The sequence below is a fragment of the Pavona decussata genome, unplaced genomic scaffold, assembly GCF_977016875.1.
Source record: "Pavona decussata unplaced genomic scaffold, jaPavDecu1.1 SCAFFOLD_125, whole genome shotgun sequence".
Classification (NCBI taxonomy): domain Eukaryota; kingdom Metazoa; phylum Cnidaria; class Anthozoa; order Scleractinia; family Agariciidae; genus Pavona; species Pavona decussata.
In genome coordinates this window covers 198,581-216,722 of record NW_028145539.1, presented here as the reverse complement: position 1 = coordinate 216,722, position 18,142 = coordinate 198,581, and the positions used below count along the sequence as shown (strand labels likewise).

The 18,142-nt window shown below is 40.6% G+C and overlaps 2 protein-coding genes across 2 annotated transcripts; one reads left to right on the top strand and one right to left on the bottom strand.

Annotated features, from left to right (window-relative positions):
• Positions 1–6,630: 6,630 nt before the first annotated feature.
• On the top strand, positions 6,631–9,997 carry LOC146469243 (uncharacterized). Its single transcript, XM_085123505.1, has 7 exons — positions 6,631–6,777; positions 7,031–7,217; positions 7,619–7,870; positions 8,153–8,324; positions 8,927–9,075; positions 9,305–9,505; positions 9,740–9,997. The coding sequence occupies exons 1-7, from the start codon at positions 6,631–6,633 to the stop codon at positions 9,988–9,990; spliced, it is 1,359 nt and encodes a 452-aa protein (XP_084979631.1). The 3' UTR covers positions 9,991–9,997.
• A 2,378-nt stretch (positions 9,998–12,375) lies between these two features.
• LOC146469242 (uncharacterized) lies at positions 12,376–13,496 on the bottom strand. Its single transcript, XM_085123524.1, has one exon. It carries the CDS (start codon positions 13,479–13,481, stop codon positions 12,831–12,833), a length of 651 nt encoding a protein of 216 aa, XP_084979650.1. The 5' UTR covers positions 13,482–13,496; the 3' UTR covers positions 12,376–12,830.
• Between the last annotated feature and the right edge of the window lie 4,646 nt (positions 13,497–18,142).

The following is an 18,142-nucleotide window of genomic DNA, read 5'->3' as shown; positions in this document are numbered from 1 at the left end:
ATTTCCTTCTCTGTCCAATGTATTCCACACCCAAAATGCACAATTGTTGCGATTAAACGAAAGTGTAGAGTCAGTCTTTGAAAGAAGAGAGTCTCATAAATTCAAAAAATGATGATGACATTCCTATCCTGGCGACGATTGCAGCCTATATGAGACGCAATCTTCACCAAAATCAAGGTTTTTATGAAAATATTTTGCCGCGATATAGATAAGCTTATACGATTGATGAATTTAAAAGCCACTCCAGGATGATTTGAGGGGCCATTGAAGCTCAGTGCACAGAAGTACAAGCCACAGGAAGAGCTCCTAATGATCAACGACACGCACTTGAAACAGCTGCTGTGAAAGGGTGAATGACAAAAGACCTTGTTTAATTACAGATGCAAAATTTTAGGCTTCAATGCGGGAAAAAATCGGAACACTCAAAGAACCCAAGGGTGAGATGTAATGTTTTCTTCCATAAATGCTACTTACCACTGACATACATGGCACAGTTGTGATTAATTAACGTTTGAAAATCTGGAGCGAGGCCATGACACACCAAACGTTTGTATAAAGTACTACTCAAGGATAGAAAAGTCACCGAGGGAGTAGAAGAAGCCGCCATATTTCCTTACCGAAGATATGGTCATGAACGGTCTGGAACTGGTCAAACCTGGTGAAACTCATAAATGGAACACGCAGTTCCATTGGAAAAGTTTCCAACGGGAAAACGAGACTATTTTTTCACAAGTTCCATTCTTTCCGGAAAAGGTTTCAGTGGAACGAACCAAAATAAGTATGTTCCTGAATTTCCGGAGTATCTTGGTAAATGGAAAACGCCAAGAAATACCAAATGTATAGGAGCCGTAGCATGTACTTTTTGCTACTTCTTGACTTAAAATTGTTGACACAATGTTGTTTTAGTTCTTTTCCGTGTCTCTCCAGAAAGAAGTCGTTTCCTCTTTATCAGGTGTGGATGAGTTAAGGGGGACAATTAACATACCCACCTAATTTGACGGCATTTAAAATGTTTTGTTGAACTTCGAATATAATTTGCTAGTTTCTGGGTATTTATTTTGTGTGCGAAAGTATGGAAGCAAACGGACATTAGTTACGAAAACAAGTCACTTAAAATCGTCTTTATCCCCCAATTTCAAATCATCACGGGAGAAGAAGACATTGAAACATACAAATCTTTATGGTGACACTTCCGGTTCATGGTTGTCACGCAACCGTGTAGCTTGCCAGTTATTTATAATATAGAAATATTTATTAATTCGTAAACTGGATTGTTTTGTCAAAGTTCTCTTGATTCAGAGGGTAAGAGTACAGAAATAACCCCAGTGCGGGTAAATGAAGAATTCAATGCTAAATTCTTGTTAAAACGTGCATGAAATGATCATGAAATACTAGAAAATGAACTCGTCATCGACACATCGAGCACGATTAGATGAAGAAAATGCCCAAATCTTATGTTGGATTGTTAATTAAGGTATCGGCTTAGTTTCCGTAGCTTAAACTCTCAAAATGATGCACGTTTTTGACTCTCTTTTGGCTTTCATAGTTCGCGGTGACCGGCTATGTCACGCCATTGTTTACAATGAGAATGCCATGGTAGGTGATAAATTCGAAGCCCTGCAAGTCACTTAAAATAACTTACCCAAACCATGTTACGTGATGGAAGCTTCCTAATAAAAGATTATTATTATTACTATTATTATTATTATTATTATTAAGGCATCCTTGTACCTCCTGTGGCTCTTCCTACCATGGAGTGGGGTCATGCCGGCAATTTCAGAAGAAGGGCAGTGAAGAAAGATGGCATCTTGCCAGGGAGATGCGACCATGTTTTTGTTGCCTGGCTGAGGAGCATTAAGGTTGACTGCTGAAAGTCACAGCGATGTCAGATTAATGGTGGTCAGTTGTGCCACCACCGACTTCTTCACAAGGGCTTACCTGAAATGAGTTATCCAATGGCAACCATGAGGCCAGCCATGGAAGGAAACACTAACCCCCCATTTGCTGCACGGGAGGAGGCATCTAGTTCAGCAACACAAGCCACGACCACGTGCAATCCAAAGCTCATGAGTAAGGCTTATTTCCTACGGACCATTCCAGTCTGGGTAAAGGCACAAGGGAGAAAAGTCAAAGTAAATGTCATCCTTGAAGATGCGTCCAACGAATCATTCCTGAATGAAGAAGTGGCTGGATTCCTTAGATTGCAGGAGCTGTACCACACTGTGAAAGTAAATGTTCTAAACAGCTCGGTTAAAACCTTCCTCTCCATGCCACTGGCCATTTAGGTAGAAAATGTCAATGGCCAGTTCGGCAAGCAGATTATGGTGAAGACTCGTCCACGCAATGTCACTGGTGGATACAAGGTCGAAGACTAAAGGGCAAGTCAAGAAAAGTGGCCTCATCTTTCCCAGTGCATGTTCCCTTCTCTACCCAAAGAGGGACTGGTCGATTCACTGATTGGTGTTGATGTCTGCGGCCAGTCAGCAGTCAGGAGAACCAGTAGCGCATTTGGGTCCACTTGGGTGGACTTGCATCAGTTGTCCTGACAGTAAAATGGAGGCTGGAGCGAGGACTCACATTATCCGAACCTTGCTGACAAGAGAGGTAGAGCAGAATTTTGGAGTTGGAGTTTGCTGTGATTTGGATCGAACATTGAAGAGGTTCTGGGAGGTTTAGAATTATGGATCCGAGGCAGGTGATCCTATAGTCTACACTAAAGACGAGAAGATAGCCCTACAGAAAGTGAGTGGCTCCATAAATTACAACAATGGAAGATACTGTATTGCTGTGCCATGGAAAGAGCAGAGACCAACATTGCCACACAACCGCCAGATGGCTATGTCCCGTTTGTGCAATATCGCGCAAAACTTAAGGAAGAATGTGTTTGTTTAGAAGGAATATGAAAAGACTATTGAAGCACATGTGAAGAAAGGATACCTTCACAAGGTTGCCAAGACTGAAGACCCATCCCCTGAAGTATGGTACTTACCCCACTTCCCAATCCTCAGAATGAACAAGTCCACCACAAAGGTCAGAATCGTCTATGATCACTCAACAGAGTGTAATGGGATCTCTCTAAATGATTCATTCATGTGGGACCAAAGCTGCAGAGAGAGTTGTTTGATGTTCTGATCCGCATCCGCAATAACCCAGTCACTCTTGTTTGTCACATTAAGGAAATGTACCTCCAAATTGAAATTGAAGCTAAGGACCACTCGCTGTTCCAAATTCTATGGCGGAATGTTGAGGCAAGAACTCAGCGCCTATGGAAGTTATCTGCTGGCCACAGAAACTGTTTTTAAGTCGACCTATATCGATGACTATCTTGACAGCGTTGAGAATGAGGAGCAAGGTGTTGAGCTGTACCACCAACTTAAGGCATTGTGGGAGAAGGCAGGTATCCATGCTAGGAAGTGGGTTTCCAATTCCGAAAGGGTCTTAGCAGCAAAGCCCTTAGAAGACTGCACCTCTGGGGTGAAAATTAAGGACTCTAAGAATGCCATCACGACAACTATTGGCCTGCTGTGTAACAGCATTGAAGACATGTTTGCAGTCTAAGCAGGTTGGTGCACATGTCTCCATGTGGATAGATGGCTCTTCCCAGCTCTTCACGTTTCCCAGCTAGCTGAGTTTCACCTCATTTATGACTAGACAAACAAGATCTAAAACCAAAACACAAGAGATGGCAAGCGACTCCGTGGCAGATTCTTCAACCAAACTTGACGACATCCTTGCAAAGATGGATGTCTTGATTCAAGCGAGGGACCAAATCTTCTGCAAATTAAAGTGTCTACATGGTCTGTGGGGGTTTTTCTTGTTTTGGTAGCTTTATAATGTGTAAATAAGTGCCTGAATTGTTTTTTGACATTCTGGCCCATTTTCGCCCTGAAATCTCAGTTTAAAAGTCCGCTTGAGCCACGCCCCTCATGGCTGGCTGGGTAATCGATCCAAAATGAGCCTTGGAACGAGTCAAGTCGTGACGTCATTTTAGGAGGTGAAGATTTCCCGCAAAGAAATCTTCTCTCACAATTCCACGTGCCGGCAACATTTGCCGGGAGAGAAAATGCCCGATAGATGTGTTGTGGCTGGTTGTTCGAATGAAAACGATCCAGAGAGGAATATTTCTCTCCACAAAATTCCGTGTCTCGGTGATGATGGCAGTGAAGCGAAAGCGCAGAGAAAAAAATGGGTTTACTTTGTGAAGTTGAAGCGAGCGAAGTGTATTCTCGAGTATGCTCAGTCCACTTCAGCAATACAGAGGATTTCGAGGCACAGTTTTCAATTCCTGGTGTCAAGAAACGGCGAGAATTGATAAAGTATAGTATTGGACCAATTCCTGTGCCGAGATTCAACAGCAATTCGTGGGAAGAGGAAGATTTATCATACAGAAGTCGTCGAAAGGTTTGTGACGACATGATGTTTTTGTGTCATGTGTTGTGTGAATGCTTATACAGGAGCGATATCAAATAGTTCACATTTTAAGATTAATTCCCTGGATTTGCTCTGTAAATTTTTAGCTTCTAAGGGAAGCCCTTCCTTGCGCCAGTAATCAAGCTGGACCTTCGGGAAATTCTTCGCCAAAAGATGCGGACGAGCTGGGATCTTGTGAGGACTCGGCGGCCGACATGGAAGATCAGGAGGCCTGCTCTTCAAGCTCAAATCTAGAATCTCCTGCCGAACCGACAGTGAGCTAAAAATATTTTACCTCATTTTTTCTACCTGTGTGTATCAAATGAAATATTTCTGTACTTGTAATGAAACCGGGTAAGCTTTTATTTATCAGTTTTGGATTTTGGAAAGACTTTGCAGCATCTGCGATCGTGACTGCGCTCTTTCAATGAATACGAACAATGGTTTTGCAGACGATTAGCGCTTTGGTGCAAACACTGAAATTGCCACGAGAGGGTTTTCCCTATTATAATTCCACCTTTACTGAACCTGTTTGAACCTTGATTTTGTTTTCAGACGAAAGACTTTGCAGTCCAGACGAAAGGTCGCATTGGATGTACCAGACTCCGCCAACTGGGCAACAAAATGATAATGCTAAAAAACAAGAACGATTCGTTGATGCAAAAGCCTGCTACAACTTCTATCAGTAAGTGTACCTGTATTTCACAAATAATTGCATATATCCGTGAAATGAAAAGAAGGCAGTACGGCTTTATTTTACAGAAATGGTCCATCCAATGTTTTCCTTTGCTTACATGTGCATATACTACTCTTTTGATTGCCATTTGAAAAACAAAAGCTATGGTAAATTTTTTCACTAATAAGTGCAGAATAATGTATGTACAGTGTATGCATGTCTTATTTTGCTTGTAAGCAAACTTTACACTTTTTAACACAGAAAATATTTTTACAACAGTATTTATAAAATTTTAATTTTTTATTATTTGCTGAGTGTGTGTATGTATTGGTGGCAGGTGGGGTGGGGGTAATTTTTACATACATTTGAAATTGTCCCACAGTTTTTTTCCCTAGCTCTAAAAGGTCTGAATTTCTTACTGTCACTCTCATTAGGTATTCAGTGTGACCGTATTTATGAAGAACAGCCAACTGTCAGTGATGTTGAGGAGGGTGCTAGCTCAAAAGTTGACAACACCAACTCTACTCATGTGGAAGAGAATGTGGAGGTAGAGATAGATGATAAAGAAGACTTGGAGGTGATAGAAGAGGAGCCAGAGTATGACAATACCTCGACAGACAAAAATTACAAGCCAGAACCTGACAGTCACTGGGGAAGAAACAGATGTGGATGACAACATCATAAAAGGACCAAGGTAATAACTGATACGGTCGAACCTCGATTATCCGGACCTCGATTATCCGGCCTTTTTTCTCTGGTCCCAATTTTTTCATGAATATTAATTAGTTGTAATCTTGAAAACTAAAAGTCGCAAAAAGCCAAATAATCCTTTCAAAAGACTGTTGAAACAGCGTATTAGATGAGATAGATAGATTATCCTGTGCACTTTTCAAAATTTGCAAGTGCAACGAGACAATACCTGAACTAAAAGTTTTTATTTGTAGATACATACAGGCTGTGTAGATTTCACGGAAGGTGTGCGTGTGTGTGTGTGGGGGGGATGTTAAAGGCTAAATTTTTTACAGTCAATTTATGAAAATAATCTGGAATTTCATTTTTTAAGGGGGGGGGGGGGGTGGCAAACAAAAACCTTCCGTGGGTGGAGTATGGACATTTTCTGTAACTGCAGAGTATTGGGGGGGGGGGGGGGGGATAATAAGGTGTAATGGGGGCATATGACACACATTGGATGGGGTACGATTTTAATGTCCTTTGTCTGGAACAGACCAAATATTATATTTCAGAATTTATTGGCTTGAATGTGGTATCTTCCATCCTGTAATGAAACAGGTTTACGAGATATGAACTCGGAATGATCAAAGATTATACAGCCAGCTTAACAGGCCAAGGGTTTGAATGTTGCTGGGATAATAATATATAGTAAATAAAGTAAAGAAAATAAAGAAATTGGAATTATGTGGGGTGGGGTGGATATTGCTGAAACTATGCAGTAATTTAATTCAGGTTTGTACTTTCTTTCACTATTGTTATAGGCTAAACTTTTTCCAGCCATCTACATCCACTGGAAGAAATACCAGGCCAAGATGTTCGAAAAGCTGAAGGCCTCCGGCGAGCCCCTTGTCATATCCGGTGACGGAAGGCATGACAGTATGGGCCATAGTGCCAAGTTTGGTGCTTATACAGTTTTCTGTTGCAGCTTGTCACTAATTATCCATTTCGCACTGGTACAGGTATAATGGTTTTTGTTTTTTTATCCTATTTGTTTGAGGATTAACTAGGAAATCATGGGCCACACAATCCCCACGCAATATTCACAAGAGCCCCCACCCCACGCCCTCCATTCCCATGATTTACTATTGCTATGTACTCTGGACATGTATAGCAGTCTTACATCATAAGCATACGTATGCTGTTTTGAGATGGCACATCCACGATGGACTATTTGTCAGTGATTCACTTAATGTAAATTTTTAATTTTCCTAGAGAAATGAAGTTGGTAGCAGCCCAGCCATGGAATATGCTGGATTCCAGAGATGTATGGCTTATCTACTTGGACCTGGGCTTGCAATTGGTACTTTCATTTCTGACCGACACCTCTCAATAGCAAAGCACATGCGTGAAAAGCTGAGTAATATCACCCACTACTTTGATCTTTGGCACATAAAGAAAAGTAAGCACTCAATATATGTTTTGTTTTTCACTTGACGGAAATAACCAACTTTTAGAAGTGTATACAGACTCCACACACATTGACTGAGAAACAGAGAGTTCACAATAAAACAATGGAAAAAAAGTACCCTTGTTCATACCCATCCCCTCCCCTCCACCCAACCACACCATCCAAAAATAATAGTGAAAGAGCTGACTGTTAACAAGAATCAGTACACCTCTCTGACATCCATTCCCTCCCACTGGTGGACAACTCCTGTGTACAATTATTATCACTACATTCCTGAACTCCCATCTACGGCACACAGGGTCTTTCAGGAGGTGACCCATTTTAACAACTTGACTCTCGCTTTAGCAAGATGAGTAAACACTAATGTTGTCCACTTTTCTTATGTTTTTCAGAGATCAGAAAAATGCTTTCAAAAATCTCTAAACAGAGTGGTTGTGAGAGTTTATTGAGGTGGATAAGACCCTGCAAAAACCATTTTTACTGGAGCGTGACAACAACTTTGTGTGGCACAGGAAGGATAATATATGCCAAGTTCAAATCATTCCTGAGCCATATTATAAATAAGCATGACAGTTTAGATGATCCCCTCTTCAACAAATGTGGCCATGGCACTAACATCCAGCAAAGAAAGTGGTTTCTACCAAGTATGATTTTTTATTAATGTATCAATTGTGATGAATAAATATAATCTAAAATTGGTCAAGTCCACTTTTGTCATAATATACAACCAAAGCTTACCCTGTGACTAGTCTGATTTTCATGAGTGCTCAATACCATGATACCAGTGAGAAGCAATTACCGGTATATTATCTACTATTCATTAAAGTCATCTCTTGCTAAGGACTATACCTGTCAGGCAACATTTAGTGAATGGTTCAATATTGCTAATTAAGACAACTGCAGCTCATAGAGATGTACTTTTCTAGACTCTGTGGTCTACGAGAAGGTTGTGGCAGCATTGACTGACAGCAGACTGGCAAAAGGCATCATGCAGGCCTCGCCAATAGCCCAGACAAGCTCCCTTGAAGGATTCTATTCGGTACTAAACCATTTTTGTCCAAAGATGATTTCATTCTCATATGTGAGAATGCTTTGCACGTTTGTGTAATAATGGATATTCTGAGTGACTGTAATTTTTATGAGGTTGAGCATGATAGTGAGAATTATAAAGACTGAGGTTTACGTTATCCGGGGAAGCCAAAGGAACTGATAATTTTACTATCATGTAAAAGCTTCTATTTTCAAATACCCACCCAATGGAAGGTCAGGGGGTAGGGGGGGGGGGGGGCTTAAAAACTAAATTGTCAAAAAAAAAAAATGAATGAAATGAAATGAAAACCATCTGTGGGGGGAGTATGGATATTTTATGGAACTGCACAATTATTGTATCTTTACCCTTACTTTTGCTGGCAACGGTAAAGCACATTCGAGTATTAATGTTACCCGAAAAAATAGTTTGAATACTAAAGCCAACATAGATAAATGTATAATTGAATGGGTGTATGGGAAGAAGCCCTAAGTGGTCTTCTTGTTTGTTCCCATGTAAATTACAATGTAAGACTAGGGAACCTCAACTTCACTCATTTCAACTGCCAACTAGCAAAGAACATAACAGGCAATATTTCTACAATTAGTCCTGACAAATCAGGACTAGCAGAAACCAGAGCATAAACTTATTCTCCTCTGGATTTTCACTCTAGGCATATTCTTGCTGCCATACACTTTAATTACAACCTGCTGAGAGAAACAAAACCAAAGGTTGATGGATCTAGTCAGGTGAAGATGATGTATCCAAAATTCAAGAATGGAGAAGCTACTGTGCGCGATATCAGGATATCCCCCAAATATGGTAACTAAATTGTCTCTTCACTTTACTGTCAAGACTGGTTTGGATTATGTTGTGCACTAAAATGCAAAGTAGTGTACCATGCGACAAAAGGTCTCAAACCTTCACCTTTTCACTATAATGATCAAGGCAATTATGCTTCAGGGTAAAGAAATGTATTAAACCTTACCCCTCTCCCACCCCACCCTCAAAGAAGGAAGAAAAGGTCATTTTACTTTATACCTCCATTTAGAGTATGTTGAGGAAATATACCAGACCTTCCTGGAATCTGTCAAGACTCGTACTTTGCTAAGTGATGCTGCTAGAGGGTTGAGAGAGATGACCCCCCTTCCTATGAACTCAATGCTAGAAAAGGAAACTCCTGAAAGTGCATTGGATAAGAGAAAGAAAAGGAAAGAGATGGTAGTAAAAAACGTTCCTCCAACAACACCATGTGAGTAAAGCTATATTTAGAATAATCCATTCTATTCATGCACATGTATTTTTCCTAGGAACACAAGGTCAGGTGGAAAGCACAATCTACTTTACATTTGTAAATGCAAAAGTGGTATATGCTACTGTTCAGATGTAATTGAAACAAATTTGACAAATAAATTTAAAGTTCAAGATATGAATAAATACATGACTTTTGAATAGATACATGTTTATACGATTATTTTTTTCCCAGTGGCCACAGTTTTGGAACAAGATTCTGCCAGTGCAACTAAATCCAAGAAAAGAAAGAGGAAGGGAGCAGAACCTAGCAGTTCAACTACTTCTAAGAAAAAGAGGGGGGCAGAACCCAGCAGTGCAGCTACCTCTAAAAGAAACAGAGGGGCAGAGTCCACACCGAGAACTTGTCGAACATGCAAAAGGCCTATGAAGGGCCACAAGAATGCTGAATGTCCCAAGAAACAAGACAAAAACAATTCAAATTAACTTTTCTAACAAGGCCACAAGCCTATCTGTGAACAAACATTCTTTTTTTTTCTTTCCTTTGAAGAGGGTGGTAGAAGATACAGATAGGGGTAGTAATGTTTTCTCAGACCAAATGCTCACAGCAAATTTTCCCTTTCCCACCCTGTTGTGCCAGGTTGTTCCTTCTTTTGAACAAAGTTCCCGTTTGTTTACCTGTGACTTTATGGCCTTGTACTTTGCTTTATCATAGTGAAGCAGTTAGCAAGATATCTGTTGCAGTTCAATGTTATCCTTGGGTCAGTTTTTATTCCTTTTTTGGATGATATTGTACGTCAGTAAGCTAGTAAAACAAAGGGAAATGAAAACTGAACAGAGCATAAAATAGAACCGCAACATATATGCTGTATAGCAGGGTTCTCAGTTGATCACGTAACATCTGTAAGTGTTACAGCTGGAAAAGGACCTTGATCAGTATGCCCATAGGACCCAAGCTACAGCCATGTAAGTCAATGTTGCGGCTGAAAATAGCACAGCAACACCTGTTCAAAACCCTATTGAGAACCCTGCTGTATGTATGAATATGAGCCCATTCATTTGTAAATATGTCATAAAACACTAAAAAGCAATGAGACAATCAGCTGTAGCAATTTATTGTGTGAATGTTTTAGTAATATTACAACTGCAGTAATAAATGAAGTACAAAAGCATTCTGTGCCAGTAAGTCAAAACTAACCATTAGTCATCCTCCTCATAACCGGTGAAGGGAGCACCTTCAGCACTCAATTCCTTTCTTATCATGTGATAAGCGCAAGCAGGTAAAGGAATACGCCGGGGCCCCAAGTATCCATGTACCAACTGGGTGAACTCCCTGTACGATGCGACACGTAAGAACCTAATTTGAAATGAAATAAATAGCGCTGTGCACAGATGACGTCACGAATTTGAGACTCCTACCGTGACTCAGACAAACAAACAGCTTCACTTGCCGTTTCTGTGAGGGCGAAATGTGAAAATATGCCGCACGCGCGTACTTCTGTTTGCTCTTTTACGGTTCTTACCAAAGACGACGGCATTGCAGGCTCAAAATTTGCAAAGGATCCCGAAGATTATACTGTGGAACATAACTGACAAGGTGGTTAAACTGTAGAGGCTTAAAACAGACGGAAAACGCGAGGTGCTTTTGGGACGTGTGAGACCATTGCCTAAAATGCCACAGAATTTACTAACGGCCGAAGGACTCGTAGCAGCCCCTGGCCAGAGCAACGCAGAAGAATTGCCTAACCATTCTAAGGCATAATCAAAACACAGGAGGAAAATACTAAGCTCCCGCAACACGAACCTCACAGTTACAGAGCGGAGCGATAACAAAAACACAGCCACGAAACACATATTACTTTCTTCTAAAAAACACAGCCGTAACTAAAGCGGCCTTTAGCCCTCAATTTAACGCATTGCATAGCTTTAAAAGAAGCTACAATGCTAGAGAAAGGATCAAGAGACAAATAATAAGAAACACAACATCTTGCAAATAGCCGGGCCCGGCAATACAAAAGCTGCAAGATAATGATTATTACACGGTTCAAATCCTATCCATACAAAGATAAAATGAGAGGCTATACTGTCACCAGACACACTGAAATGAGCCATACCAAGCCTGAACAAAATGCCACAAACGGCATAAGAACGACAGTCGCTAAACAGAAACAACAAGAGGTCATATAAATAGAATGACCTTTGACGATCAAAATACAAAATATGCGACACTTAACTGAGCACATGGCTTTGTTCAGTGACTATAGCGCAAATAATCCGGCCAGCGCTAAAAGAAAATTTAAAGGGAGAGCCGCTCATTTCATAGACAAAAGGGTGTTCTCTTAAAGACATACCCGTGAGGGCAAAACTTTGATTTAGGCTTAAACACGCACATGAGAGTCGCGCGGGCCCATTTCTGCCATCCGCGGATTCATCGAGTTTTTTAAGAGTGGACTTAAGAGACTTAGGCTATTTTTCTCGATACCTTGAATCCCTTTTGCACTCACCCCAACAGCAATGCTTAGTGCTTACCATTTTACGTCGAGTTTGGGAACAAACATCACATTTAACAGATTTTTCAAACGTTATGTCGGTAAAGAATAGCGAATACGCGTACATTTCCTTTGAGCGATATGCAATGCTTGTCTGAGTCACGCCGAGGGTCCGATCTGACGTTATCTATTTTTAGAATCTGTGCGCAGCGCTATTGGAATAATCAGTGCATTAGCTTTTGACCATTAGTCTGAGTTGTAATATGCATTCCTTGACATGTCCCGTGCCCTAAACAAAAACAGACCATTCAATAAAATTTTTCACAAAAAAAGAATTAAGAAAGTTCATTTTACAGTGTATGTGCCGGGCCTGCCAGTGTACCCTTCATGAACTACTGCTTGTATTGTATCTGCAAGTCCCTTTTTAAATAAATTTTTCTAGTAAACAAAAATATATATATATAAAAAATGGGGAAAGTTTTTGGCAGAGTCATTCATGTACATATTTAAATCGTGTATCCAAACAGGCCGTTAAAATGTTACAAAATAAATTTTATTTTGGGTGAGTAAAATTTCAAATCAACCTACGTTTCTTAGCCTAATAGGGCCATTGTTTCTTGATTGGAAAAGCTAAATAAGTAATTTTAAGCACCTTACATGAATCAGTGGATAAAAAATTTCGTACCTATTGCGCCTTATTTGATCTACATTTTATATTTGTAGAATGTTTCAACAAAAGCTGAAATTTCCAACTGCACCAACGTTGATTTTTATCTGTAAAAGCTGGAAAAAGGGATCGAGCAAACCACGATCAGGCAACAATTATGCTTCAAATACTTACTCCTCTTCTGCGCCTGTCTGCTGGTACCTTCTGCTTTCTTGTGTCTTATATTTGGCTGCTGCAGATCGCAAGGACCACCGGTTTAAACACAATGGCCCGAAGCCAGAGTGAAGCGTAACACAGCCAGGTGGTGAGGCCAATTCTCGTAGAACTAAGTCGCTGCTAAGCGACTGCACGCAATCTTCAATTTCGTGGCAACACTGACATTCCATCGCATTTCCGCATTTCCACATGAAAAATATTGACCACCAAATAGTCATTTTTGGCGTGATTGTATTTTTGAGGAGATTGGACGGATGCAAATATTCATGTGCAAGAGAATTTAATACACACTTGCAATGCAAGAAGAGTACAAGATGGCGACCGACTAACCAGATGTCACGTTCTACGACTCTTTCCAGTCGGTTTTGCAAATTCTGTTGTCTCTCTTCAATGAGTTTCCTTTTGCGAGAGTACTCTTCTATCCATTGATCATCGGCAAGCGGCTCCTCGGAGTACGGTCCTTCCTTCAAATTGCTTTTGACTTCGTTTGAGTTGGGGTCTACTTCCTCCGGTTCTTCGAACTCAATCTCTTCCCTGTACGACTCTGTCAAAACACTGCTGTCGCTGCTTTCAGACAGAAAGTCCTCGTCACTTGTATAATCCATGAATAATGGACAAGATTCTTTCTAAGAAAGAAAGCTCGTTGGTCCAGACTGAGACGGTAATTTACAAAGAATACACATGCAAATACGCACTTGGTCAAGGTCTACTCGTGAAACGTAAACACAAGAACTTCTCTTTGGACGCTTACTGAAGTGACTTCATTGAACACCAATCCCCCAAGTACACGGCCAGCTATGAGGGGCGTGGCTCAAGCGGGACTTTTAAACCGAGATTTCAGGGCGAAAACGGGCCAGAATGTCAAAATAAAATTCAGGCACTTATTTACACATTATAAAGTTACCAAAACAAGAAAAACCCCACAGACCCTATAGACACTTTAAACAAGGTCAAACAAATTCAAAGTTCTATTGTAAAAGACGTGGACGAATTGAAAAAGAGTATGGAAACGGCAAACCTCTCAATTCAAGGTTCGGAGGTTAAACTGAAGGCAAAAGCAGAACAGTCTGATTTATTTAGACATTCTTAACAGCAAGATGGACAACATTGAGAACCGATCCAAACGGGATAATGTTGTTGTCTGAGGCGTCAAAGAAGGATGTGAAAATGGCTTCAGCTCAATGGAAGAATTTATCAAGGAGTTATTTCTTAATCACATGCAATTGGAAGGAGGAATTGAGGTGATGAGGGCACACAGATTTTGAGTCAAACGAAGCCGAGACCAATCCATGTCTGCCTTCTGCGCTACACAGATAAATTGTATATTCACAAGAATGCTGCGGCCAAACTGAAGAATAACAAGTATAATGATTTCTCTGTCTTTATATCTGATGATGTTTCCAGACGCGTTCAGATAGAGCATGGAGAATTAAGGAAAAATCATTTGCCGCAGATAAAAGAAAGAGAGAACGTGCTTTTTGCCTTCATAGCATGGAGTATCCGTGCTCAAATATTTACATTTACATGTTATTGGGTCGGTAAAATAATTAGATATCACATCAACCGTAAAGAAGATGGTACTGATAAGCTTAAAGCCTTTTCATTACCTGAAATGTAATTCTCCTATTAGTTTATATTGTAATGGGCACGAAAGTGCTTTATTTCTTCATTTTCTGAGAGCCAAAAAATATTCATTGCTCGCACTAGTTTAATATTAGCTAAGACTTAGTTCTAGTTTTTTTGGGGGAAATGGAAGAACTTGGCGGAAGTGTACTTGAGAAACCCGAGAGAGGTGAGTACGCTTTCGTTTGTACGGATGTGTGTGTGTTGTTGCGTGTTTGTGTTTACATGTGTTTCAAAACTCCACATTTTTTATCACTTAGATAATTATGAATGCAATATGTACGCCAATAAATTGAAATTGTTTTTCAATAACACCTATCTTTCGGAGGTGTTATTGGTGACCTGTTATTAATTGCAGTGTAAGTATCGCTATAAATGGAAATAAAATGTGGGAAAAAAATGTTTGTGGTCCCAGCAATGCCAGTATCAGACGAATGCACAATAACAAAGCGGAATGTATTGAAGAAGATTGCAACAGTCTTTGATCCTCTCGGTCTTGCCAGCCCTTTCATCACTCAAGCAAAAACTATGCTTCAGGAGCGGTGGACCAGAGGGTACGATTGGGGTGATCAAGTCCAAGACCAGGTGGTGAGCCGAATCCAGGCATGGTTTGCACAGTTGGAGTGGCTAGAAAAAATCAAGGTTCCTCGTTGCTTGAAAAATCAACAGCCAGTCAAATCAAAAGAAGTAGTCATCTTTGTTGATGCCTTTCATCCTATGGAGATGCATCATATCTCTGGTACAAGTATGATGATGGGTCTGTCAGCAGTCACCTGATTGCTTCGAAAAAAAGTAGAACCTCTAACTCCAATGATCATACCAAGACTGGAGCTGATGGGAGCAACACTGGGATTAAGGTTCGCCCAGTCAGTGATAAAGGTCCTTGATGTTACGATTAAGATTACTAAATTCTTCTCAGACAGTACTGATGTGCTTTGGTGGATTCGTGAAAAAAAGAGAGACTTCTGTCCATTCGTTGCTAATCGAATCAGGTAAATACAGATGAGCTCCATTCCAGCTCAGTAGCAGCATGTCCCAACCGATCAAAACCCTGCAGACCTGCGCTCTAGAGGAGCAACCCCATTGGAGTTAGCAGAGTCCCCCCTATGGTGGAATGGACCTGAATGGTTACTCAAGGACAGTGCTGAGTGGCCAAGAATGCTGTCAACAAGTCAACTGAAAGAAATGCCTGAGATGAAAACTGGAAAGAAAAGGAAAGAGGAACCAGCTTGGTATGTCACAATGCAGACAGGCCAGCCACAGAAACCAGCAGTCCCGCAACAGACGGCAAGCACTAAAGAGTGGAGACTTGACCCAAGACGTTTTTCCAGTTAGAATTGGCTTGTCCACATCCATGCAAGAGTGCGAAGAGTACACGACAACATGTCGAAGAAAGGCGAGAAGCACGGTGGGAAGACATTGTTACTGCATGACCTCAGAGGGGCAGAGGAGGAAATGGTGCGTTTGTGCCAGTGCAAAGCATTCTACGAGGAGTACAAAGCACTAAGCTTGGGGAAGCCAGTGTTTAGGATGATCAGCGTATTTTAACTGGAAACTCGATTTTTTTGTGAACAGTTGGGGGACTGAGCGCTAGTCCGCCTGTTGCTAGTCAAGTGTCCTGTTTTTTCCACATGTTGAGATTCGTAGTTGAGTTGTCAAGACTTTTTCCAGTCGGAAGTTCAGTTTTTCATATTCTTTTCATCTTGTACGCACAGAACTTGTAAGTGTTGTATTTATTTTCGTTCTTTTTGTTTGTTTTTGGCACCTTTCTTATAAGGAGTTTGTATTTGTCTACTTTTTGCGAACCAAACTGATCCATCATCCCGTGCCATGCCGTTGAGCGCGGCGTATATTTGTAACAAGAAGGCTGCTGCAATCATTAAATGGTTGCGTTTGGTTTAGTTGGAAGGTCTGTGTTTTTGTCCCCCACAGCCAGTGCCGAACAAGTGCCAGCTTGTCAAACTTAACCCTGTGCTGGATGATGATGGGTGCATCCTCCTCTTTTCTGTAGATCAACATTGAATTCTCCCATAACGTAGCATTTCTTTATTTGTGAATCAATTTTTTGAAGTATTTCAGATAAAGTTTGCATGAACTGTTCTACCTTATCATTTGGAGGTCTATATATAACTCCAACAATGACATTACTTGGTTTTGTTCATTCTACAAACTGTGATTCTATTCTGTCATCAACATTTATAGAAAGATTATTCCTTTCCCTGATCTGGCACGATTGTTTTATATATAAACCTGTTTTATTGACAAAACCTTGATTTAAAACTGACATTCCAAAACTTATTTAACGAAAGAAACGGCTACTAAGTTTCAAAACTTTCCCGAACAAAAGGCAAAAGCATCAAAAACTGAATTCCTTAGCTAACTGCCTACCATGTGCTCTGATACGACTGAGTGGATCTGTCAATCAAAGAAAGCAAGCCAACTGGCTTCCTTAAAATGGCAGCAAAAAAAAGGCAAGTCATTGTGTGATACATGACATAGCATCAATGTCTTCTATCCATTGCCCTCCCCACACTGCCAGGCTACCACCAGTGTGATTAAGATAACCAAAAAAAGTTCAAAATCAATGTTGTAGTCCGTCTGTAATGGCCCAAGTTTGTGGATCGGTCTGACCACAGTTCTTTTTTCGCACTGGACCTTGGCAACTCTGGTGTGACCATCTCTTCCAGGGTAGGTCTCAATAATGTGACCTAAAGACCACTGCCTTCTGGGTAGGTTAGGTTCTAAGGCAAACACCACATCTCCTTCCTTCAGATCCTTGACAACTTCAGTCCACTTTGGTCTTGTGGTCAAGTCAGACTAACCGTTTTCAGAGCCTAGATTCATTAGTAGAAGAGTTCATAGACGGACAGGAAAACGAAAACACCAAGAAAAAGAGGAAGCACGATGTTGCTCTGTTCCACGAATTTCTTGTTTTGAAAAGACGAGAAGAGACAAATGGACGAATTGACTCCTCAAGAGCTGAACAAGTTTCTCAGCGAGTTCCTCATAACGGTTTGCAAAAAAGAAGGCAACGAGGAACATGAGCCTAATTCTAAGTCCTTTCACAATTGACCACCCCCAATGCCATTGCTAAGAATTACTTGTTGTAAGCTAAATTAAAAAGATATGTCTTAAGTTTTTTTGTTAAAAATACTAAGTGGTGTAATTTCCCAAATATTTGCTGGAAGGCTGTTCCACAGTGTGGGGGCAGAAGCATAGAAAGAACGAGCACCTAATGTGAAAAGCATGCGCCCCTTAGGATGGTCCAGAAATAATGAAGAATTAGTCCTAAGGGAATAAACGGAACACGACTTAAGACACTAAGTTACTAATATAGCTAGGTGACATATTATATATAGCCTTAAATGTAATAATTAAAATTTTAATATAGATGCGGTAGAACACAGAGAGCCAGTGAAGGTAATATAGAGCTGGTGGGATGGGATCATACTTTTCAGTGTTCGTTATTAATCTGGCTGCAGCATTCTGTACTCGTTGAAGTATACTCATCTGATACTTGGGAAGGCCATAAAGTAGGCTATTACAATAATCGATTCTGGACGTAACAAAAGCATGAAACTAATGTTTTAAGGGATTCCTGTGAAAGGTACTTAGAAATTCTACGAATATTGTGAATATGGTA